The sequence below is a fragment of the Zootermopsis nevadensis genome, unplaced genomic scaffold (assembly GCF_977971745.1).
Source record: "Zootermopsis nevadensis isolate Lab colony 2312 unplaced genomic scaffold, Znev_1.0 Znev_ptg000024l, whole genome shotgun sequence".
Classification (NCBI taxonomy): Eukaryota; Metazoa; Arthropoda; class Insecta; order Blattodea; family Termopsidae; genus Zootermopsis; species Zootermopsis nevadensis.
Genome location: NW_028259156.1, coordinates 16038251 through 16062351, shown reverse-complemented (window position 1 = coordinate 16062351; position 24101 = coordinate 16038251). Strand labels below are relative to the sequence as shown.

Here is a 24101-nt window from a genome sequence, read left to right as displayed (position 1 = left end):
AGGTAAAATGTAATCTAAATTTTAAGGCACGGTGCTTTTGTGGAGATTATATATAAGTACAAAACCTTCAATTTATTAATATAAAAATGGTTCTTTATATTTGTGACATATGCTGTTGCTGTTGTTCATACAGTAACTGAATGATTTATTCTTATTTGCTTATTGTAGGTCAAGCTTTTATTCCAGAATTATAGTCCATTATTAGGAGTGATATTTATGTATGGTCCATGTTTGTCTCATTTGCAGTATATATATATTTCATACGCATTTTTACAGCACATTTGGCTGGATTATATGTTTGCATTATGGGCAGCATCTTCCTTTTGTAAAAAATGTATTTTTTTTATTTATGTTCACAAATGTATGGTTACAGATAGTGAGAATTTAATGTAAATTTCTTGCTCTGTCTTGTTGTCAGGTTTATCTTGAATATGTGCAACAGTGGGTGCTTATGGTGCAACAGGAGGGTTACCAGAAGAACCTGTTGGAGGAGGAGTGGTGCTTTGTGAGGACAACGTGCCCAAAAATTCCTGGTGGGAAGGGAATGGCAAGCAGTACTTTTTGGTAAGAAGCTCTTCCTGTTGGACTGCTTGTACATATTGTTTACATCTTATTCCAGATTAGTAGTTCATATGTAGTCTTGTTTTGAGCTGTAACTTACTTCCAATTCAGTTAGGATATAGTGTAAATATTTCAGACTTGTATTTGAGAGGTATGGACTTAAAATCTCAGGCTAAGTATCTGAGTGAAGCTCTTGTGGTTTTTCTCAGTCTGTCCATTGAGTATTGGGACAGTACCTTCAAACAGCCATAACTGCCTCCTTCCTAACCCTTACTCACCATTTATCAGCTTCCCATTCCATTCAGTGCTATGTAAACAACATTCTTAAAACATAATTTTAAGTCACTTAAGAATCAATTTGTCTGTCTTGAGGGTTGTTCATTACATTTATATTACCTTAATTATAGTTAATATTCTAATTATATTAAGCATGATTTGTTTTCTTCTTGTAGTCATATAGCCAGCAGTATGCTCGGAGCCATTACAACTCAACTTGTATCAAAATGTGAGCAACTCAAACAGAATATGTGCAGTTGTGATGCATCAGATGACGAATCTTCACCCAAGTGAGTTTGTCACTTTCTCCTCTTAATTGCCAAATTTATCCACATGATAGACTACTCCAAATCTAAGGTGGCCCTCACCCCTAATAAGAATCACACACTGAAAATTATTCTTACATATATATATATATAGTATGTACATTTTACCTTCAAGTTCAGGACGGACCTTTCTTCTCGTAAATTCAAAATCAGTGATATTGCCTTTTCAGTATAAATGACTGATTACAGCCACCATGTTGTCTATCCCTTTTATCAGGTACTGTGATGGAAGTTGTGCATTAATTTTAAAAGTTTTCATATATATATTCTCTTGGTCAGTTTATGAAGAACAAAGTCTTTCCTGGAGTAGCTCAGTCAGTGTAGTGACCGGGCCACAGGCTGGATGACCAGTGTTCTGTTTGCTGGCAGAGCAGGAATTTTCTTTTTATCATTAGACTGGATCTGAGGTCCATCCAGCTTCTTATCCTGTAGGTGCTGGAGTTCTTCCCTTGGGGCCAGGTGCCAGGGAGTGAAACTATGTCTCTGTCTAGTGTTAAGGTTAAGAATGACTGGAACTATATATCTAGCCCTCTGTACATCTACATGGTATGGTGTTTAGTTAAGCACCAGCTTTGTCTTTCTAGTTCTTACTTTATCTCTCTCTTGTTTTTGTAGATTTAGGAACCCTGTAATGAGTGTGATCATTTGTACGCCATGAATGTGTAGTCTTACTTCATAAATGAATGATTCATAATTGAGCATTTATCTTATTTCATAGCCATACTCAAATGTTCAGTGTGAAATTTTCATCCTTTGTTTACAGGCAAACAATGTTAACAGTATGTAGAGAATTTCAAATTCTGTTCAATGAGACCCGCGAGAAAGCTTTAAAAGCTGTTGCTTTCTCTAAAACTCTCAGAAAAGATCTAGAGAATGGAGCTTTTAAAGAAGGAATTAGTCCAAAATGCAATGCCATAATTGCTGAAGCTTTAGAAGAACTGAAGGTAAGAGGAATGCCTTTGCTAACTTACAAAACTCATTTGATTTCCCAGTAGTCATTAAATTTGGTCCAATTGATAATGGTTTATTAAGTGTTCTTCATGCTCTAGTGTGACTAAACAACACCTTTAGGGCCCATCTGTCAGTCAGTCAGTGGAAACTGATGCCATTCAATTCTGAAAGTTTGTGACGATGGTGTATTGTTGAAGTAAACAGTTTTCTGGATATTATCCATCGTCCAGTACTAAATAAAGTCAATAAAATCCACGGAATTTCGGAGACAGGGATTAGCTCTCGATTTGGCCCAACAGAGTAGGTCTACCTGAAGACGTAAATAAGAGTCCCATCTCTGAAACGTCATGGATTTTATTGATTTTATTTAGTATTGGACGATGGATAAAATCCAGAAAACTATTTAATTCAACTGAGGCCATTGCTGAATTGCACTGTCGCAACAGTGGGCCAAGGTCGTTGTTGGGACCCGTTATTACAAGAATGGGAATAATGCTTGTTGGCTCACAAAAGTGTCCTTGGATTATGTTATTGCAATCTTCAGTCATTACTGGCTTAATTGCATCAGTGTGTACGAAAGTGTGGTTTAATTTTTTCTTAGAAAGAAACTTTATCGTTTCGAGTTGCCATAACTTCAAGTTTAAAAAGTGCAGAAGAAACCTGTGATGTACGAGATATGTCTGAGGTGGATGATACGGAGAAGAGTGCACTGGTGTCACGTTGTAGGGAAATACTGCATCAAGGATACAAGTTTGGTTTTGAGGTAAGTTCAGTTTTTTTGTTGCAATGGATTATGACATTATACTTATTAAATGGAGTAGGTGGATACCATATATTTCCAACTGTGATGATTGAGGGTTGAATTGTTAGCACTCCTGTTTGAGTCCAGCAGTAACTGGTTTTAAATCTTGGCCTGAGGGCTGTTTGTGCTGATATGTTTATTGTGGTGTTCCTCACACCCTCTGAACACTTCCTTCCACAACCTTCGCAATTAATTATTCATAATCATTCTTCGATTTGATGCTGTCTGACTGACCCATGTAGTTGAGAATGGAAGAATATATCTCTGTGGATGAAAGATGTCATTTAATTTTTGCAGTACCATAAAGAAGTATGCCGCTTGGTGACAGGAGATGCTCGTGAAAAACTGGCCCGTGGGATGATTAGTTTTGCACAACAGTGGATGCACTTTGTCAAGGAACGCTGTGAACGAGGAAGGGGTTTAAGGCCCAGATGGGCTAATCAGGGCTTGGATTTTCTCATGACAGTCTGTGAACCTCAAAATACAAACTTTCTTGATGATCAGCAGTTTGAGGTAAGTCTAGGGAATGTAGTATTGAAATAAAGCATTTAGAGCTCCTGTTCAGATCATGGAGGTATGTAGGTGCTTGAAATCATGTGTGAAATAGCACCCAATTTTTGTCTTCTGCATTAATAAGACTAGAGAAGCATATTCTATGCTAGGGGTAAATGATTTTGTTTAAGAAACTAATATTTTGTACCATTTGTTTTAATGGTACTTTTTTTTCTTTTCTTTCAGGCTCTGAAAAGTAGTATTGATGAATGTATTTCCCATGTAATTGGGACAGCAACTCCTACCAGCAGTACTCCCCCATTTCACCCTCACAATTCTCGGTCACCGTTAGATCATTATCCTCGGTCACGGGGATCCTCACCTTCTCCCCGCTCAAGGACCCCTACATACAGAGTCTCTCGTTCCCAACCCGATACTGCAGTAACTCCAGCCCCACCATCAACCCAGCATTCGCTGTCAGCTCAAAACAGTCATAGTGGTACTGACAGTCCCAGTGAAACAGTAGATGAAAGTTTAGATGGAGCTGTAGCTGAGACCCTTCATATTCCTCTTAAAGGTAGGTATCATCATAAAGATATTGTGGTAATTTGTTTACTGCCATGGGCAAACCATAAAATTATTCTTTATTTATGCAAAATTTAAGGGCATATTTAATAACTGCATTTAAATTTAAAATTTTATTTGACTCTGAAAATTCTTATTATAGAGAACTTCTTCCAAGAGGAAGAATCATTTTGACTTAAAATAGTTTTTTTTTCCATGAACAATGGTATGTTTTCTATGTTCATTAAAATTACTGTATTGATTAGTTTTAAGTAGGTGTAACTTACTTTCACATTAAGAGATGAGTATGAAAATATTAATGTAGATTTTATACGTGACAGTTATGAAAATAAATGGTTTGAAGAAAACATGTAGTGTGAAGACATGTTATTACAGAATTCATTCATTAAATTTGTTATTAGAAGTAATATATTTTAAGAAACAGGCCTGCATGATGGAGAAATTTTATAATATATAACAGTGAACTTTCATTTCATACCTAGAAATTTGAAAATATGTTAGCCTATACCTGTTGTTTGATGCGGGTGTAAAACCTTGTCTCTTACTTTAAGGGAAATATATTTAGGTTTTTTGAGAAAACACTGCTGAAGTAGAGGTAGACAGGCAGAAGTAGTCATAAGAATTTGGACAGTGATATAATGAGGATCTTCATACTGTTGTCTTATATTGTTAGGATAGGATGACATTTGGACCGAATAGGTTAACATATGTAAATCTCTCTTACAGTTTGTTTTAGTAGGGTTTTATGTTATAAATTGCTGTTGTTGCTGCAATGTGAAAGTGCCATGCCTTGTTTTGCTCCCTTAGCATTGCCTCGAATTGAACGAGTTCGAGAAGCTGTCAAGAAACTGGATAGATCCTTAGAGGAGAGCTTACGTATCCAAGAGCTGATAGGTTCAGTCACTGATACCGAGTCTGAAGACAAGATCCATATTAAATCACGGAGTGTCACCTTTAGTTGGCAGAGAGGCATCAAGATTGGTAAGTCATGGTTTTCAGTATTTGCTATCATCACACACCTGTTTAACATTGTAACATTTGTGCGTCCCTCAAAATGGCTATAATGTCATATGGAGACAGTGGTGATTACATGGTTTACAGACTTTGAATTCCTTTTTCTTGAAAGGCATCCCATTTTTGTAGCACCATCAGTTTGCAGATGCAGTTTACAGGCCTAGTAAGTGATAAAAATGTTAATTGGTGGTTAACGTTATTGTTGTCATTCACAAGATGTAAATTTAATTCATGCATGTAAGATTTGAGGTTTTCACAGCGGTGAGTATGAAGATTTCTGTCTTCTGGGTTGTTGCGCTGTGTGAATATTCATCGCCCTGATGACGGAGGCAGTATGACCTCTGAAACATTGGTAAACATCTACCAGACTACACAGCGCAACAACTCAGAAGACAGAAATCTTCATACTAATCGCCCTGATGACGGAGGCAGTATGACCTCAGACACGTTGGTTAACATCGACCAGACTACACAGCGCAACATCCCAGAAGACAGAAATCTTCTTAATTCATGCACCTTTTTTGTCTCACCTTCATCTGAAGACAGTGAAATCAAGATCATAAGAAAAACATCATCAATCATATGAACTGATTATTGCAATAAAATATACTTCAATGCAAGGAATGACTATTTGGATTCTTTAAGACTTGTGAATTAATTCTTTTACATGAAACTGTTAAATCTGAGCATACTCGTGTTGTTCATGTCATAACATCAAGGTTGGTAATCATAAGTGTTACTGCCATACTGTGAAGACGATTCTGGATATTCTGTAAAGTGGTGAAACTCTCCGTTTGTGTTTTCATTTATTGGAGGGCTGTCTTCTTTTCCTAGGTTTTCTTTAAGACTTTTTTCAGTGATGTTCAGCCGTGGTCCGTATTCTCTGTGTCTCGTAGCATTCCCATAGATTGTTTGAACAGTAGGATGCTTCCTCTTCCCTTGGATCTTGTTAGTTTTATTGGTTGTTCGTTTGGCATCTTGCACTCTCAGATGCGAGTGTGAATGCTTGCTTGAACGTACCGAGATGCGTGATTTCATGAGGGAGTAACCTGGACCATGCCAGTCATACCAGTACATTCCCTGGTACTCAAACATTTCTGGAAGCTCTCCATTCAGGTACCGGCCATTTAGGTTGCTGCAAAGAAAGAGGTTTAACATTAATTTGGTTGTGTAGTTTTCTTTATAACATTTGGTGGACTCTTATGTGAATATGCTTTCCTGACTGATTTATAAGTTCTTATATTTAAGAACAGTACTTCATCGTGCTAACATTTGCATTTTAAGCTAACTACTTTTGTTTCAAAATGCATGAAAAGTGTTAACTAGTTCTTGGTGCCTATTTTTATGAGTAAGAATGATTGGGCATAACGTAACTGAGTAAAGAAACTTTGAGTCTCTTGCTGAGCACTACACCATGAAGATGTATATGGGAAGGAGGAATTAAGGCTCCATACATTCACCAAATGATGGTGTCAGTTGAATGAAACCCATACGCCTTCACACAAAATCTTTTTAAGATACATTTTGGTATTATTCTCCTAGCTGCACCTAGGTCTTCCTGATGATGTGTTCCGCTTTGGTTTTACATTCTGTATTTAAATCCAAAGAAAACAGCAACATACTGGCAGGCACTTGGTTCTCTAAGCGTAGATCGTTTCTGGATTTTTTGTTCTGTACTGTAGATGTCTGCACTGTTTTGAGTTTGTAGTTGTTTATACCTGGTGTCACATCCATTGTACCACCATGCTCCAGTATGGGATTCTGCACAGTTTCCATCATGCCAGTTATCATGATCCATGTCATAAGTTGAGAATTTCATGCCAGCATGGTACACCAGTGAATCTCCTGTGGATTTCAATTAAACACAGTTTTGTTGTAAGTTTATAATAATCTGGTTTTATGTAACTGCAGGTGTCCCATAAGTCTGGAACCACAGGCACTATCAGAGTTCTGACACAGCTGTTATAAAGTATTCTCAATACTTGCACCAACTTACGCAACTCATTGCTGGCTGTGACCCTATATGGAAGAATTACCTTCACTTATCTTTTTTCACCCATAACTATGACGAAGACAAGATATGTGTTGTCTGTGGTTTCAGGTATTGGGACACTTGTACAGTACATGATATGTTATTAGGACTAATTTATTGAGTTTTGATTACAATAGTTAGTTCCCTAATGCTTATTGTTTTCTATACCTGCATCTCCTTCATAACTTCCTAAGAAAGAGACTGAATATCCTTCCACTTCTGTACCAATGGCAAAGGCTGAGTAGAGGGCATAAGATTTTTCCAAGTTGAAATCTTGCAATTCTATCAGTAATTCAGTTACCTGGAATAGTAGTAGTGGGATTTAGAATAGGAAAATAATAGATACATTTATTATCATAGTATTTGCTGTCAAACCAAAATTACCTTGTAATTTGTTAATGTGTGAAGCTTCTCAAGACCAAGCCAGAATTCTCCCCCAATATTACCAAACCCGTGTTTGTAATCATGCCAGCCTCGGTAGAAATCCACAGTGCCTTCATAACGATTTTGTACCACCTGTTACGATAAAATTATTTGAACTATAGAATATAGTATATGAAGCAGTTCCACAAAACACACTTTCAAATTTTTATGGACACAGACATTTTTGTTTCCAGTTTTATATATCCATGTAGAAACACAAATCTCATGAAAAAATATTCATCCTTGCAAAGGAGTTAACTTAGTCATCATATTAATAGTACCCAGCATGGGGCCGTCATATAATATGGCAGTATTTGCTAGCAAGAAGGGCATAAGAAATGTTGTCCTTAACATGTTAATATACAACTTACAGTCCAACCTCCTCCTCATGTCTCCAACTGGCAGTACACAAAGAAAGGTACAGAAGAGAGAGCGGGTTTGATCCTGTAAATGCCTGAAATGTTGTGGCCTTGCTGCTGCACTTCCCAGCAGTCCCGTGGCAGAGCCTGATCACTGGGGCAGTTGACAGAGGCAAGCTGTGCTTGTGGTAGAACTTTTACTGGTGAGATGGACTCATGTTTCAAGTCTAGCATCGCGTTCGTAAAGTACTGCTTGGTGAGGAACTGTCCACTGATCCCCATCATATGGCTAGAAGAGTGATCAAATATAGATGAAAGATTAAAAACTACTTGGAGGCTTGAAATCTGCATTAACTGACCTTCATGTAGTGACTGAGAACATTTTATTTACAAATGTATGACACATCTCAATATATTACCTATCGGGTAGGTAAAAAAATTAGCATCACCCATTATAATTGAATGTCTTAATGGTTGGCAAGCAATACCACTTTTAAATATAAGTGATATGGTATTGGTATGAAATACTTATACTATAATTTTCCAAAAAGCACATAGGTATATGTAGAGTCAGATACAGATGACTTCATCTGTGAATAAATTGTTTTATTTATATAGGAACATAAATTTACACATTGCCATATATGTAAAACTATGAAATTAAATGTGGTGCACATGTTTCATTTCCGGAAAATAGTTCCCTTCCCCAGAAGGATCCTTATTAAACCATTTATAACATGTCACAACACTTGTGCAATACAGTGCTCTGCTAATTATGTATCCAGTGTCCATCTTTACTGCCACTTGTATGTTGCGATCAAAATTACACCCGCACAAACGTATGACGAGGTTTATGACATGATTGCATCTCAGAGAAAGGAACCATATGCTACATCTATCAATATGCGCATCATTCCTAACTTCCAAGTTTTACATTACTTCGTAATTTATAAATCTACATTCCGTAATTAATTGAACAATTTTCAAGAATGCAGAAATCCATTTTCTCTGTCACACTCTGTAGATGTCTGCACTCGTCGCATTTTTAAAAACTAATATTTCATTATAACTGTTAAACTGCTAATACCTTGTCATATTATTTAGTTTTGTGATGTTCAGTTTGAGGATATCATAATCATCTTTTATGTGTCCTATTGCAGCACGTATGGTGGAAACAGCAGTCATCGTCATTTGTAATCTGTTATTCAGGTCATCTTCCGCTAGATCTAACACCTTTCTTTCTGTAAGAAATTGTGCATATGCATATGAAAATAACAATCTCACCATAGTTTTGTCTGATAATGCGTTTGATCGAACATGCCACTGATTTTCATTTGGGATTCATGATTGTGAATTATTGGTGCATATGTTTAACCGAATATTACGTGAACATTTCTGGTCATGAAGTTTTGGATTCATAAGGAGGCGGCATTAGGATTATATTATATTTAGAATTATTACATATGAATGAGGTTTGATGTATTGTAGGGTAGTGACACACAGTCAGAGATACATTTGTCTTAGTGATGATGGTCGGGCTCATTCTCAACAAAAAATAATTTATGCAGTTGAAAGTTGTTAAATAAGCAAGGAACTGATTAATCATTCAGTCAGCAATCTGTTAAATGTTGTGTAAAAGACAATGGAAGGTCTGAGAAAAATTTATTATCATCACCAACTATTGTAGATAACCTTATGATTTGATCCATGAAACTTAGAAGTGTGAAGTAAACATGCAAGATAAAAGTCGGTAAGCTCATTGTCTAGAGTTAAACATGTTCTTGTGTGGAATATTCTTCCACAATCACCTGACCCAGCCTGATAGCCACGTATCTGGTCTTGCCCGTGTTTGAGCCCAGTGGTGTCAATCTTAATAGCCTCCAGTGCAGCCTCCATCTTGCTATTCTGCCAGTCCAACTGCCGTACCCGCTGCGATACTTCCCTTAGTTCGGACTTGATTCCATCATTTCTCTCCTGTGTTTGCACTTCCATCTTTGTGAGCCTGAAGAACATTGAAACTAATTAATGCAATGGTGCAGGGTATGATAGTTACTCAGCTAAACAGAAAAATTTCTATTTTATGGAACTTGAAGGGTCATTGTCATGTTCACAAAAGTCGATTGTGAAATTAAGGAGCTTGTTCTTGTTTAAGTGCCTGGTGCTCACTTATTACAATAAATTTTTTATTAGTATGTTTTGTGAAAAAAAAACCAACGATACCTTACTGCCAGACAAAGTAACTAATGGTGTGATGTGTATTTTTCTACTGGCAAAAGGAAAGAGTGAGTTAAAAAAAATACTCTTTTCAGTTTGAAGAAATAAAGAATTTAACTCTTATCTGCAGCTTTTGAAAATTGAGTAGTGAACCTCATTGACAAATTAGCAAAATCCCTGAGCAAGTCCAATACATAACCCTATTCTTCGTCACATGTGTAAACACATACATAAATGTACATTATTTGTCTTTATTTGACTGTGTTTGTACCTTCATTGGTTATTCACTTAGAAGAAATCTTCGTTAGAAGCTAGATTTGCAGAGTGCGCTTGTTAAGATTGTTGTTATTTCTTACCTGTACTCTAAAGTTTCAAGTCTTCTAAGCTGCTGCTCATATAATGCATTCAGTGCAGTCATACGGTCACTGATTCGCTGCAACAGTTGAATTGCTCTGTCCAGCAGCTGTCCATCTTCAGATGTACTGGGGTTTGTTCCACTTGGATCCAGATCTCTTGACCCAGAAGGCAACACAAGGGTAGATGCATTTTGAACCTGGAGTGAAAAATATGCCTTTTTCCTCATTTAAAAAGATTAATGGCCCTGACATTGGAATGCTTTTTTTTAAATCCCCTCTTATTTTGACAGCAACATTTTGTGACATGGAAAAATCCAGTATGAATTTACATATGGAAGCCATAGAGCTGGGAAATTGTGGCAGACTATTAAAGATAAGATTTGGAATTTGGAAGTGTCAGGAACAGTTTTAATTGCGTTACATAAAACATGACAAGCAATATAGATACAGTTTTTGTGAAGTATTATGAAATAAACAAGAAGGGATGAAGTTTGAAACCCTGACATTAGGCAAAGATGCGAGAGTAGAGACATTATGAAAAGAAAGTACGCCATTGAGGATACACTTGCATGGACATGTGTTATGAATGGATGACTATAAGATTTTTTTAGGATAAGGTGGAAAGAGTAAGAATGCAGAGAACTTGTTGCAAGATGAAGATGTTATGATGTAATGTACTGTGGTAATTACTCATGTATTTCTTAGCATGTGTGTGACTACCAAAAAATTTAGGAAAGTCAAGTTGGAATAACATTAATGATCTAGATTTATGTTTTGGGTGGTACTTGGTTTCTTACCGAGGGTTTCATAATTTATCTAATTCTCCAAGAAATTGTACGATAATATCTTGAAACAGGCCACAGTAACATTCATCTTTCCTTCTCATCCAGCGTCATGTAATAACCCAAAAATTAATAAATGAACATGCAAGAAAAAAAACCTCAAGGTAATCTCACCACAGAATTTCTGGTCCCTTCACTGAGACCTGCCGTGCCTTCGGTGTCCCTTATCCGAACACTTCTTCGTCCTTGACGGCCCTTTTGTGCAACATTGAATGATGGTAGCTGAAATTGAGAATTTTGAGCCCTGTCTTTGTTTTCATTTTGTGCATAAATAAACACATACATAAGGCTTAAAAGTAACACTGAAATGACTGAATGGACAATTTTCATGTTGATCAGTGATCTGTGTAGCACTGTGCTCTGTTGAAGCTGCTGAACATGTGGGCAGTATCATTTCTGATGGGTTTACCAACTTAAGTGTCTGCAGGCTGCTTGTCTTTTTGTTTCTCCTTTACTCACTGATGCTTTGGTGGTTGTTTTTTTCTTCCCCTACAGGACTGAGAAGAAATTCATGTTCTCTTGTGACAGAATTGAAACAAACATTTCAATTTGGTAACCAGTTGATTCTTTAATATGTTCTTTGAAAAAATATTTGTGCTGAGAATGATGGTTGATGCACAAAATATATGAAAATCAAGTCTTTTAGTAATTATTGTATCACTTCATTATGTCTGTATCAATTATTATTTCTAATTTATTAGTTATTGGCCAGCTAGAATCAGGTAGTAGCACTTCCTGTACAAATGATGAAGTGGTTGTCAGAACCGTGCCTGTGACATGTAGAATGCCTTGTGAAGTTTAAGTTGGTGTAGGTTGAGGGCCTTTGAAAGTACGATGCAGAGGAAAATTTTTTGAAGATAAGAGAGAGGAGAAGTAACAAGAGGATGGAGAACATTTCATAATGAAAAGTCTGATTATGATTTTAGAGCGTGAACTACCAGGAACGTATGTTCATAACTTTCAATGTTAAAAAATTAGCATGGCGTGCTAATCTTTGCATTTGAATAGCACTGTCTGTGGGCACCAAACTTGCAGTGTTTGATAAACTTACTCTTTCATTTTTCTTCTTGATTGGGTGTCTTAGTTATGTTACAAACTTTATTTGTAAAGGGAAATCCTCTCTTCTTCATTCCATCATTGCAGTGTTGTTTATGTATTCTGAAGGGCCTGTGTTTTATTTCACATATTACAGTGTTAGTTTTGTCTTTCTGGCCTGTAATGTGCATCTGTCAGATATTTTTTATTGTGTAATTCTATGCCTCAGAGCCTTCTTTGTCCATCTGTTTTTAATTTACAGTTGCCAGACTTCCATTATGAAATGACTGGCTTCTTTGTCTCTAATAAACAAGTTCTGGACAGTTGAATAAGTTAGTTTACTGTAACAGTAGGTAATGCTTATTGCTGTGAATTTAGACAGAATACTTCTGACATCATAGATTTTTGTCAGTAGGAAATAATTTGCTGTTTTCTTCGGTGTTGATTCCCTAAAGTCACTGTAGCATCTCTAGAAGTTAGACTTGGTGTAATACTAAAGCCCTAGACTTGTATTCAGCAGGTACTGGGTCTAAATATCAGCTGTCCTGACTGTTTTTTATAGTTTTAATTAGTCTTTCCAGGCCAATACCCAGACGCTACCTGAGACAGATCATGAGTGCCTCCTTCCGTATCCTTACCTACTCACAATTCATGATCATCTTCCATGTCTTTTGGTATTGTTTATACTCTGCATTTTAAGTTATATATTTTAATAACCAAAGAATAAATCAAATATTTATAAAAATAAATATTGTATGTGGTCTTATTGATAAATCATACGCAGATTTTCAGAGTATTTTTATTTAAGCATCACCTTGTATTTGGAAAAGAAATTCCTTGTAATTCATCTTACAATCCATTATTTTCTGAGGGATGCTGTGGCTATCTGGTATGAATATGTGAGCTGAAGCTCTTGTAATCATTCTTATTTAATGAGTCCTAGAAACTTCACGAAGAAGTAAATATATAAGATTAATTTATTGGAACAGATGGAAATGGTTTCTTCCGCCACTGACATCAGTTAAAAACTTTTGTTTTTATGCTAGAAATGAAACTGTTTTTTGCAGTGAATAATTTGTAAATAAGATTGTACATTGAATTGCTAATTTATTCCTTCTAGTGATTGGCGGTTGTAACATATTCCCTCACCTCAAAAAATCAAAATTCATATTTTCTCATCAGCATTTTCTAAATGTTTTCTCCTCACAATTCCAAATTATATTTTCGTCTTATTGAAATCCTTATATCATTTATCATTAGTCATCTCTGTAATAAGGCAAAGGAAATGTACTTCTTTTTAACAGAAATATGAATTTTATAATTTGAAGACTGAACCTAGAAAAGCTGAATGAAGGTTCTGGCAGTGAGCGAAATCTTGAAGTTCAAAATTGAGAAAACTCATAAATAACTTTTAAAAACATACAGTATAGCAAACATGAAAAATGTATACAATATCTGAAGCAAATTTCTCATCCTGAGTTTAAGATTCAAGATACTGCAGGCTTAATTGATTACCCCTTTAAATTAAATATTGAGTGATTAAAAATTATTTATCAGTTAATCATGACAGTTTAATGTAGTTTTATTGTAAGTGTGAATTCATCTCTGATGGAGTGATTATTTTTCTGTTCACATTATTTTGCTTGCGTTTGTGCGCAGGTCAAGGCCGATTTGGTAAAGTGTACACCGCTGTCAACAATGAGACCGGTGAACTAATGGCAATGAAGGAGATTCAGTTGCAGCCTAATGACCACAGAACAATCCGCAGGGTGGCAGAAGAGTTGCGCATATTTGAAGGGATACATCACAGCAACCTAGTGCGCTACTATGGTGTGGAAATACACAGAGTAAGTCCCCCCCCCCCCCCATCTCATCTTATGTGCTCAATATGGTTCCAGCCAAACAGACTTATGGGACTACACGGAGTTTCCGCTGCAACATGACTAGACTGTTGGGCTGTTGACCATGTGTTGTTTCATATGTTGAAGGTCAGAGGAAGAGATGTTACAGCTGTTTGTTTCTCCAGTATCACTTTTGTGGGAGTTCAGAAAATGCTAAGGGCCGTGTTTTGTCTTATTATTTTTAGCCTGTACACAGTCTCCGATAGAAGAAATGAGAGAAATGGCTTAAATTGGTTTAAATCTGGTATTTGGAAATTGAGAAGGATGAGGAAAGAATTTTGAGAAAAGAAAATGCTGTCTGTGCAGTGAGCATGAAAATTCTGTACATATACGTAAAATGCGTCGAAACGAAGAAGTGGAGTGAAAAATGTTTGTGTGATATAAATGAAGATCTCGCTTACAAGATGATGATAAATGTATGATTAAATATATAATAAAACACTTGTACAAAATTGGATGTATTTTTAAAATACAATTAGTAAGATATATTTAGAGGAAGTTGGGGGGGGGAATTGTAATTAAAAGAAGAGATATTTCATGATGTTAATGTTTTTAAATGTTGCATTGAGGCCTGTACCAGTTACGAAGTTCAACCAGAGTGTTAAGTAAAAATGTATACACTTTCTTGAAGGAACATGCTTTTGATGTTCTGCGTAACTTGTTCGGAATGTAGATATTTCTTTGTTTAATTTTTCTTTAGAGACATGAATTTAATATAGTTTTATAATATTGATAATTTTTTATGTATTTTAATTTTATCTTGATGAGTCATGCTTATGTACTTACCTATAAAGTATTAAGGAATCAGTTTTTCTGATGTTGGAAATCCCTAATTATTACTTTAAAAATTGTGGATTAGAGAAATGTTAATTGTGATGTTGCAGGAAGAGATGCTTATCTTCATGGAGTTCTGTACAGAAGGCACTTTGGAGAGTCTTGTAGCTGCAGCAGAGACCAGCGGTCTGCCCGAAGTTCTGATCCGTCGATACACTCGGCAGCTGCTGCAGGCAGTGGCTGCTCTCCATGATCATGGCGTTGTACATCGTGACATTAAAAGTAAATTACCACTACAGGTCCTCTTTATTGAGGCTTTGGTGAGATTTTAGTATGCTCATTTAGGTCTGCCACTTTACCTGACAATCTAACAAAATGTGATGTTGTGTCTTCTGTTCATATTTCTGATCTGGTCCCACTTCTAGAAATATGACGATTATGTGCAAGTAAGAATGCTGTACCATAGCTCAAGCATTTAAGTGATGCTTTCAGAGTTACGTTCAGTACCAGACAAAGCATAGGAACTTGTGATGGACAAAGTGGCATTGAGTTAGATTTCTCTCCAAGTTCTTTGGTTTTACTTTGTCAGTCGTCGGTACACGCAACCTTGGTCCTCAACTGGGTTCGTGTTGTGTAAAAGTAGAGTAATATTACCAGTAACTTTTTCCATTCTTCTAGGTGCAAATATCTTCCTAACAGATGAAGGAAACTGTCTCAAGCTGGGAGATTTTGGCTCAGCAGTGAAGATCAAAGCTCACACTACGCTGCCCGGAGAACTGCAGGGCTTTGTTGGAACTCAAGGTCAGGACCCTTTTAGCCTCATTAGCTTGCTTGCTTGCTTCTCCCCGCCCCCCTCCTGTTTTGAAATTATCTGTTGTGTTTTGGAACTAAGTTTTCTTTTCCATACTTGTGCTTATGTTTTTATTGCTAAGTGGTAAATGAATAAGGAAATCAGATACATAAGATGCTTATGTTACATACATATGGACGGGGTCTGTTAAAGTTGCAAGTTGCAGGGTGGATACCTGGAGTTTAATTCTCAGCAGGAACAGGAATTTTTTGCTTTATACTACATTCAGACTGATTCAGCCCATAGCCAGTGATTATGAAAATCTTTAATTCGTAAGATATTAATCGTGCGCTGCTTTTACTGTTCTTAAAGTTTCAAACATTTTGTTGTAGCGTACATGGCTCCAGAAGTGTTCATGAAGACAAATACTGAAGGACATGGCAGAGCGGCAGATATTTGGTCTGTTGGCTGCGTTGTTGTTGAAATGTCTTCGGGAAAGGTATGTTTATGTATGACTGAAGAGTGAAGGGTTCCACATTGACACGTTCTCATTATAAAAAATATCATTTGGAAAATATGTGTATTCCAGTTTGGAATAAAGCTTTCTTTTGTTGTTATTATGTAGCAAATGGAAAATAAAGAGACATGTGAGAGAATAGAGGTTTTGTTGCAGCGTCCCTGGGCAGAGTTTGACTCCAATTACCAAATAATGTTCAAAGTAGGAATGGGGGAGACGCCTGCTGTTCCAGACAGTCTTAGTGAAGAAGGTCATCAATTTTTGCAGCACTGTCTCCAACATGACCCACGGCAGCGAGCCTCTGCAAGTGACCTCCTGCACCATACCTTTGTGAAGGCGAGTGCATTGACTTGTTTCTCAATGGGGATCCTGTCAGTAGAGTTTTAAGTTACTTAAAGAACAAGTTGGAATGCTCATTCTCTTAGGAGATAATTCTTTTGAATAAATATAAAAGAATATTTGAGACTGAATAATCTTTAATCCTAACTCAGAAATTATTCTGGTGCATTCACCAGAATTTGTTATTTAACCTTTGTGGATGGCTCCAATGACAGAGTTGTTTGGGTGTGTGGTGCCTGTCTAGCTGGGCAATGACATCATCATGGAGTATTCTTCCTATGTTGCACAGCTGGCTGCAGATTCCCCAGGTAAATGAGGTAACTTGGGGATTCCTCGCCCAGTTACTTCCACGTGCAGAAAGGTGTGTAGGTCTTCATCTAAAGTTCCCATTATCATGTTTGAACCAGAATATCAGTGTGTCAATAGATTTTAGTATAACAACCCTTTTTTTAATCCCGCTACATGCCTATGCAGGCACTTGGGGGGGGGGGGGGGGAGTGGAGGTATGGCTCATACTCTATCTTGACTTCAGCACCAGATGGGGTGAGTGGTCAGCATCACGCCCCGGCCGTGCTTTACCCCCGGTACCCATTGGACAGTAAGCTGGGTGGGCTCCAGAGCCGGTCTGGACGCAGAGGCTAGAGGAAAAATCCTCTGTCCCTGTCGGGGATCGAACCCCGATCGCCCAGCCCGTAGCTAGTCACTATACTGACTGAGCTATCCCCGCTCTCTATAATGTAAATATGTTCTGTGATTCTCAAGTTTTTACATGCGGATACGTACAGGAAATATAATAGGTGCGTTTCTGCAGGTTTAGTTGTGAACACGGCTAAAAGTGGATGAGTATGCCACCAGATGTGAAATGTTTGTCTCCATTTCTGCGTTTCAGATTGAAGATGATGACGAATGCATCTCGACTGATATACCGTCACTTGTTGAAGACTTCTTAAAAGACGGTGTGAAGAAGGTCGTGAAGTAGGCATCAAGTGTGGGAAACACTCCTCAAAGTATTTGAGAAGTGTGATGCTGTGAGTATGGGGCGACGAGTATAAGATACAAAGTAGTTGATGGAGCCTATTTCTTTACTATACTGCCTACAGGAAATGTTACAAATATACAAACCTATAGAGAATCCGGTGATGGGATTGCTGTATGTGTATATGACGTAGAGTTATTTTTGGGTAAAGATTTTTTTGCCTTTATTTTGTTGCTGAATGTTAATCTCAGGGCTAGAATTATTAAGCTTTTTTTTGGATTTGTCTTTTGAATGTTATCTTTTATTTACTTTAGGTATGCATCTCAAACTTCCATTATCAAACCACTTTTTTGGTGGATGTTCTTCAGTTTTACGTAATTCTCCTGAATTTTGTAGATGATAACACGGACAGAATCCAAATATTGCTTATAATTTTATGCTCTGATATATATATATATATATATATATATATATATAAACTGTTAGTCTGTACATTTTATTGTATATAGTACATTATAGTGAGCATAGGCTGCGTGTGCCACAGTATTGACAACTTTGCATTATATTATAACTTGTCATTTTTGAACCTTTTCCAGTGAATATAATTCTTGGTCTCAGAATGAAACTTCATATATCCATTTTTAACACAGAATTTTATTTCTATTGTAAATCGTGTAAAAACAGATCTCTTTTGTGCCCTTCTGATCTGTGTGACAAATTAAATATATTTAACATGTCGCATAATGGGGCTGCATGTAGCTGCTGGAATACATATATTCATAATTGTATGTATTTATTTATTATAATGTAGAGTGATTGTCCCGTGCCATAGCCGCGCGGTCCAAGGCATCGTGCTTCGGACCGGTGATACGGAATGCGCGCTAGCTTGAGTCTCGGGGAAAGAAGTTTCTCATGAGATTTTCGACCAGTGTATGGGACCGGTGCCAACCCAGCATCATCAGAAAATTGGGGAGCTACAATAAGTAGCGTAATCCAGTCATGAAAACTAGCTGGTTCGTTGTGCTGACCACACATCACCCTATATCTGGTTGGATGATCGTTCACCTCTGCTTAGGCATGTGAACGTGAGGCCAGCAGCCAGTTAGTCGGCTTTGGCTCTCTGGAGCTGTTACGCCACGGATTTAATTTTTATGGATATTGCCATTATTATTATTATTTAAAACTCTGAACCTTACATAAGAGGAGGTGTTGCATTGCAATCCTTATCCAAGTTTTCCGTGGTTTGAAATACTGCACTTCCCTTCTGGAAGCTGTCAGTCTTTGAATTCCTACTCCATATCTGAGAGACTTTTCTGTGTTCAGTTACAGCTCTTCAGCTAGTACCTTGTTTGTTTTGCATATTTTCTTCTCTTTTTAATCTAATTGACTTAATTTCTGATTTGAGTTTAGCAGGATTTAGTTTACTGTATTTATCAGAATAAATAATAAGGGCACAATAGTACAGAAATTAAAACAGTGTCGAAACAACTGAAGAAATTAGTTCTTTTATTGATACAGATGCAGTTACTTCGTTCTGAGAGCATATCAGCTGTTAGACCACGTAGTGCATTGTTTTTACGTACTGTGGCACGTGTGCGTACCAGGAAGTAAGATGAGATTTTAGGTCTTCATAGCAGTGAGTTTTTGGATGTAGTCTTGTCAGTGGTTACCAAAATTTTGAAGGTACATCCTGCCTCTTTTAGTGTAGAATATTGCCCTGAAGAAAGTGGAGGCAGTATGTTCCTCCCGAACATCAGTAACCACCAGCATTACTACACTGTAATGACCCAAAAGATTACAGTTTGAGGAAATAAGATGACCACTTGATAGTTTGCTGGAAAAATGGTTCTAGAACCCACTTACAAAATTTTTATGAAATATTAAAGGTTTGCTACTCAGTTATGATTTCTAAATCAAAATTTCTTTTGATAAATTGGTTTGGGATGAAATAATTTTAATTTCTATTCTTGAATAAGCTAAAGAATGATAAACGTCTTTTCTGCGAAATGCAGTCATCATGTAGCCCAGGCCTGTCCAACCATTTCAGGGTCTTGTATTACTTTCACTTATGTAAGTGATTTAATAGATTACAAAAGAAATATACATGTTTGGTAGTTAATTTAACATATGAAAAAACGTACTGTACTCGGTCACAATTTCTCTGTGCAGTCATGTAAGTATTTTTCTGTTAAAATTGAATTGTATCTTCGTGTTAGTATTTTCATAGTTGAAAACCCAAGTTGATTAAAAGGACAGGTCGATCCAACTTTTTTTTTACAGTAGCAATAATTTATCTGCTGCAAGCTACACGTTGAACAGATTCTCTAGCTTCTTGTGTTTTCTTCTGGGGTGTAGAGGTTATTTATAAACTGAATCCTACTTAAATCATACACTCCCAGTACAATTACATTTTTCAGGTTAATATTTTCATTATAATTTTTGTACATGTGGCCATCTGATTTCTTGTTTGGCGAATTACAAAGCTGTATTTCTTTTGTATGATTGGTGAATTGCTTTTAAATTGCTCTGAGATCAAATTTAGTAGTTGTCAGTCACTTTACATAATGTAATTATTGTGTAGAAGTAAGTGTTATACAATCCTTGTAGTGTGTATATTGTTTATTGCTCATGATGGAACAGTACACAGAAAATTGGCAATCTTCTCTGTGGGACCAATTAGAATTTTGTGTTCTGCTCTATATGACATGCTCAGTAGTATGAGTGTACTATAAGAAAGTGAAGTATATAATGTATATGTGATGTTTTTAAGATTATCTTCAACATGATAGAGTAAGTTGATGAGATTAGCGGGTGACTCCATAGGAACGTTAGTCAGAAGTCTCTTATCGGTTTCGGCTCTGTGAGATCGGTTGATTCTTGGTTTAATTAATGACTTTTTATTTTAATTAAATTAGTTATGTAGCATTAAAAGGATCAGTGTGATGATGAATTGAGAACTGTTCACGGTCTTTCTGTTCCTACAATGGTGTGGAGGAACTGAAAAAAACAGCAAAAATCTCAGCTGACCGTAGGGCCAAGACCCAAAGTAAAGACCTGTCAAATGCAAATGGATGACCTGGTCACTCAAAATATTTTTCAGGTTAATGCACAGTTCTGCATAAAAATTTTAAATTGGGGCGTGCGCATTTGAACTGCCATCATTTATTTTTATTTTGGTGGATCATTTAAAAAAAATTGGATTGCTCCCTATTACCACAGCAAAGCATTCATATTAAGTGTGTTATCTCAGCAAACACTTTAAAAAACAATTTCTCTCCGTTTGTTGTATAAAAGTGCCATGTTGTGACTTGTGATGTACGTCATGGAAGATTAAGTATGGTGTATATATTCAGTTGCCAAAATTTTCACAACTCGTGCCTTGGGATTTGGCCGACACTTTTGGACAGGTCATGTTAAAAAACACTTCTTTCACTTTGGATGTAATTCTATCGGAGACTGAGTTTCTTGGCTCAATCTTTTAATTGTCGATGTTTGCCTTCTGGTCAGTAACTCTGTCTGATATTGAAAATATGCACGTAAGTTCGGTGTGAAGTACCTTGAAATGCTGCATAACCCTAAGGACAATTTTTATGTGTGTTTACACACTTTCTGGCTTTCCTGTTGTAGACACCTGCTGCTTCAATTATTTTAAATCAATGCATTGTGTTTCATTTTTAAATAATGGTGGTTTCAGGTATATTATTTGTAGCATTTTCATTTTACAAGTTTTATCTGTTTTGAGGACATTGATACCTGATGCTATGACTATTGTTAAAATACTTAGTATTATAAATCCTAAGGAATACATTTGTGATAATACCCTGCTTATGTGGCAGCATGTATTTTGGGTTTCAGTTGCTGACAGCAGAAGTGTCGTACCGAGCCACACGAACAAACTGTCAAGTTTGAGCAGTACTTGAAGTACTTTAGCTGTTTAGTGGCACATTGATTGAAGTTCTGTACCTTTTTTGTAATTTAATTGGCCTGAAAACAAATTATGTTTCCTGCCTCTCATTCCACATCGTTCCAGACAGTAGTTGGTACTGCGTCGAAAAGCCAGCTCGGTGGTTTTTCAGGTGGATAAACTGAAGTTCTAAGAACTTAATCTACAAAATAGGCATTTCCTTATTTTAAAATTTAAGTTCAAGCAGATTTTATCAAAGTGTAATCAAGCTGGATTGCTGGAGTTCAATTCCTGGTAGGGGCAGGAATGTTTCTGTTGCCACTGCTTTTGGACTGGTTCTGAGGCTGGATATATTTTGCCGAGAGTAAAGTGGCCAGAAATTGAAAATGACCATTTGGCTCCTTGCAGATTTCATGACTGTCCTCATTTCTGCTGAATCAGGTTTACGTCTGCTTATCCAGTTAGGAGGCCATTATTTTTTTACTATGTGCTTGACGTCAGGTTTAAATCCACTGATAAATCACAGAATGGAATGGAAGGTAAGTGAATGTTATCTGCCCATGTGGACACTTAATGGCGCATCTAGGTTGAAAAAATTGTAGCCCAGAACAATTATGTCAATTAGAACAATGTCATTAATGTTACATCTTGAATGAAAGCTCGGTTCACTTTTTTTTTTTTACCATTCTGTATCTGGCATGGATATTGTTGCAGTCACTGGTGTTCTTTGCTTTAATTGTTAATTGTGTTTAATGTTTCAATATTTCATCCATCTTGCGATGGTTTATTTTAATGGCGTGCTTAAGAAAATTAGTCTGTTGTTCAGGCGTTCCGCAATTCTGTCTTTGTGAATGGTACGTAGAAGTGGAACTTCTGTCAGAAATGAAATCTTTCACGAAACAGATTTTACATTAAATTCCCCAAACTGTTGACTTTATAGGCTTTTAGTAGAGTGATCGTGTTGAGCGCTTGTTATTATTAATAGATCCCGCATTCAAGCCAAAGAATCTGTATAAACAGGAATACGTTTTACTTCTGTTACATTTCTTTTGAAGTTAGTTTGAAGAATTATGTCAGAAAATTTAGCAACTAGTAGGAGCTCTAGGCCATTTAGGTGGCAGTAGTGGTACTGAACCAGGGTTGCCATTTGATAGTACAGTATTCTGTTTACGTTTGTCAAATCACAGAAATGCGTGCAAATGACAACCCTTCGGCACAGTATTGTAACATTTGTATAAAACATTATACTTTGAAATCAGAACTTGTTTTTGTTTTGTTTAATATAAAAAGAGTTTGGCGTGCAGAATGTGCCTAGAACTTCGGATATAATTTCTGTATTACCTTATACGATACTTGAGGTTATGTGTCGTATTACGCCCATTTCTCTTACAAGCACGGTGCTCGTATTGAAAGTTGTGATGTACAAGACTGAAGTATTTAATTATTCATCCATATAAAATAATTAGCATTGTACAAACTTTGATTTTTTAAATCCAAGCAGAATAGGTCTGCTGGGGTATCATATGTAACAGTATACAGACCCCAAAGGTTACAAGAGGGGGTGTACATTTTTCTCATTTTATTATAATTAATGTCATAGAAATATGAATGGTTTGCTTAGGGTAAGGGGGAAGCTGGTCGTGGCCTGTTTTAGTGTATATTGTAAGTACGACCGAACCGCAGTGTGAATCGGCACCTTCATACGCTTCTTTAAGCTCCATTTTGATATTATCCTCCCATTGAAACCTCGGTCTCCTAAGTGTTTCTGTATTTGAGGTTTTTGGCTAAAATTTTGTATGCACTTATCATCTGTCGCAGGCACGCTATATGGACCACCCGATACTTTATTTGATCACGTCGGCAATATTAAATGAAGAGTACAAATTGTGAAGTTTTGCATTCTGTGATGTTATCTGGCTTCCCGTTTCTTACGCCCGAATATTCTCTATATTCATACATTTATCTCAGATCTTTTAAGTCATTTTATGTATTAAGACAAAAATCAAAATATTTGTACGCATATACAGACTGAACTATCAAAACTTATTTTTGCCTTTCATGTCTATTCATGAAAAGTTGTGGAATGTTTGCAGTTTCCAATACGAGCACTGTGAACTGATGTTACAGAGACTGTGAACAAATATCCTACTCTGTGAAGAAATTCAATACCATTTTTGCAATAATAAAATATTGTTGAAGTTTAGAAATCATTTATTGTAAATAAAGTAAATTTATAAATAAATAAACTGTATTTAGTTTTCTCAGGACAGGTCCAGTGGGTTGGCTTTCGAAAACATGTTGATGAATCCTTGAGTTTCATAAACGCAGTTTTTTTTGACAACTCTTGTTACATTCAACCAACATGTCTGATTATACCATGCAACCATGGACAGTATAATTTGGTTCGGTGTCTGCCATCCATTAGAAGTCTCCTCCAAGATCATACATAATTAAATTTTATTTAGAAATTCATATAGTGTCAATTGACCCAATGGGATAATTATTCTTCGGACGGAACAAAATTATATGCATGAAGTGCATGAAATTAAGGCATAATGCGGTCCTGTTTGCTGTTTTATCTCCAAAAGTATCACTGGATGGCAGTGCTGTGAAGACCTTGTTTCAATTCCTG

At 36.6% G+C, this 24101-nt stretch overlaps 2 protein-coding genes across 4 annotated transcripts in view; one reads left to right on the top strand and one right to left on the bottom strand.

Annotated features, from left to right (window-relative positions):
• The window catches only part of Mekk1 (mitogen-activated protein kinase kinase kinase 4), a 34351-nt gene extending 10615 nt beyond the window's left edge, over nucleotides 1-23736 (top strand). For all 3 annotated transcript variants that reach the window (XM_087355215.1, XM_087355214.1, XM_087355213.1), the window contains exons 13-25: nucleotides 419-564; nucleotides 1014-1127; nucleotides 1927-2107; nucleotides 2716-2877; nucleotides 3214-3429; nucleotides 3655-3985; nucleotides 4801-4974; nucleotides 13928-14115; nucleotides 15054-15225; nucleotides 15622-15744; nucleotides 16126-16232; nucleotides 16407-16586; nucleotides 17479-23736. In XM_087355215.1, coding sequence (XP_087211341.1) covers nucleotides 419-564; nucleotides 1014-1127; nucleotides 1927-2107; nucleotides 2716-2877; nucleotides 3214-3429; nucleotides 3655-3985; nucleotides 4801-4974; nucleotides 13928-14115; nucleotides 15054-15225; nucleotides 15622-15744; nucleotides 16126-16232; nucleotides 16407-16586; nucleotides 17479-17568 — 2184 coding nt within the window. In that variant the 3' untranslated portion in view covers nucleotides 17569-23736. The remainder of the gene's footprint in view (nucleotides 1-418; nucleotides 565-1013; nucleotides 1128-1926; nucleotides 2108-2715; nucleotides 2878-3213; nucleotides 3430-3654; nucleotides 3986-4800; nucleotides 4975-13927; nucleotides 14116-15053; nucleotides 15226-15621; nucleotides 15745-16125; nucleotides 16233-16406; nucleotides 16587-17478) is intronic.
• LOC110838035 (uncharacterized) lies at nucleotides 4092-13381 on the bottom strand. The gene is given in 9 exon segments (XM_022080802.2): nucleotides 4092-6142; nucleotides 6726-6852; nucleotides 7208-7340; nucleotides 7424-7555; nucleotides 7834-8110; nucleotides 8909-9062; nucleotides 9630-9823; nucleotides 10392-10588; nucleotides 11348-13381. Coding segments are annotated over 9 exon segments (1851 nt in total). The 5' UTR covers nucleotides 11564-13381; the 3' UTR covers nucleotides 4092-5721.
• Nucleotides 23737-24101: the final 365 nt, after the last annotated feature.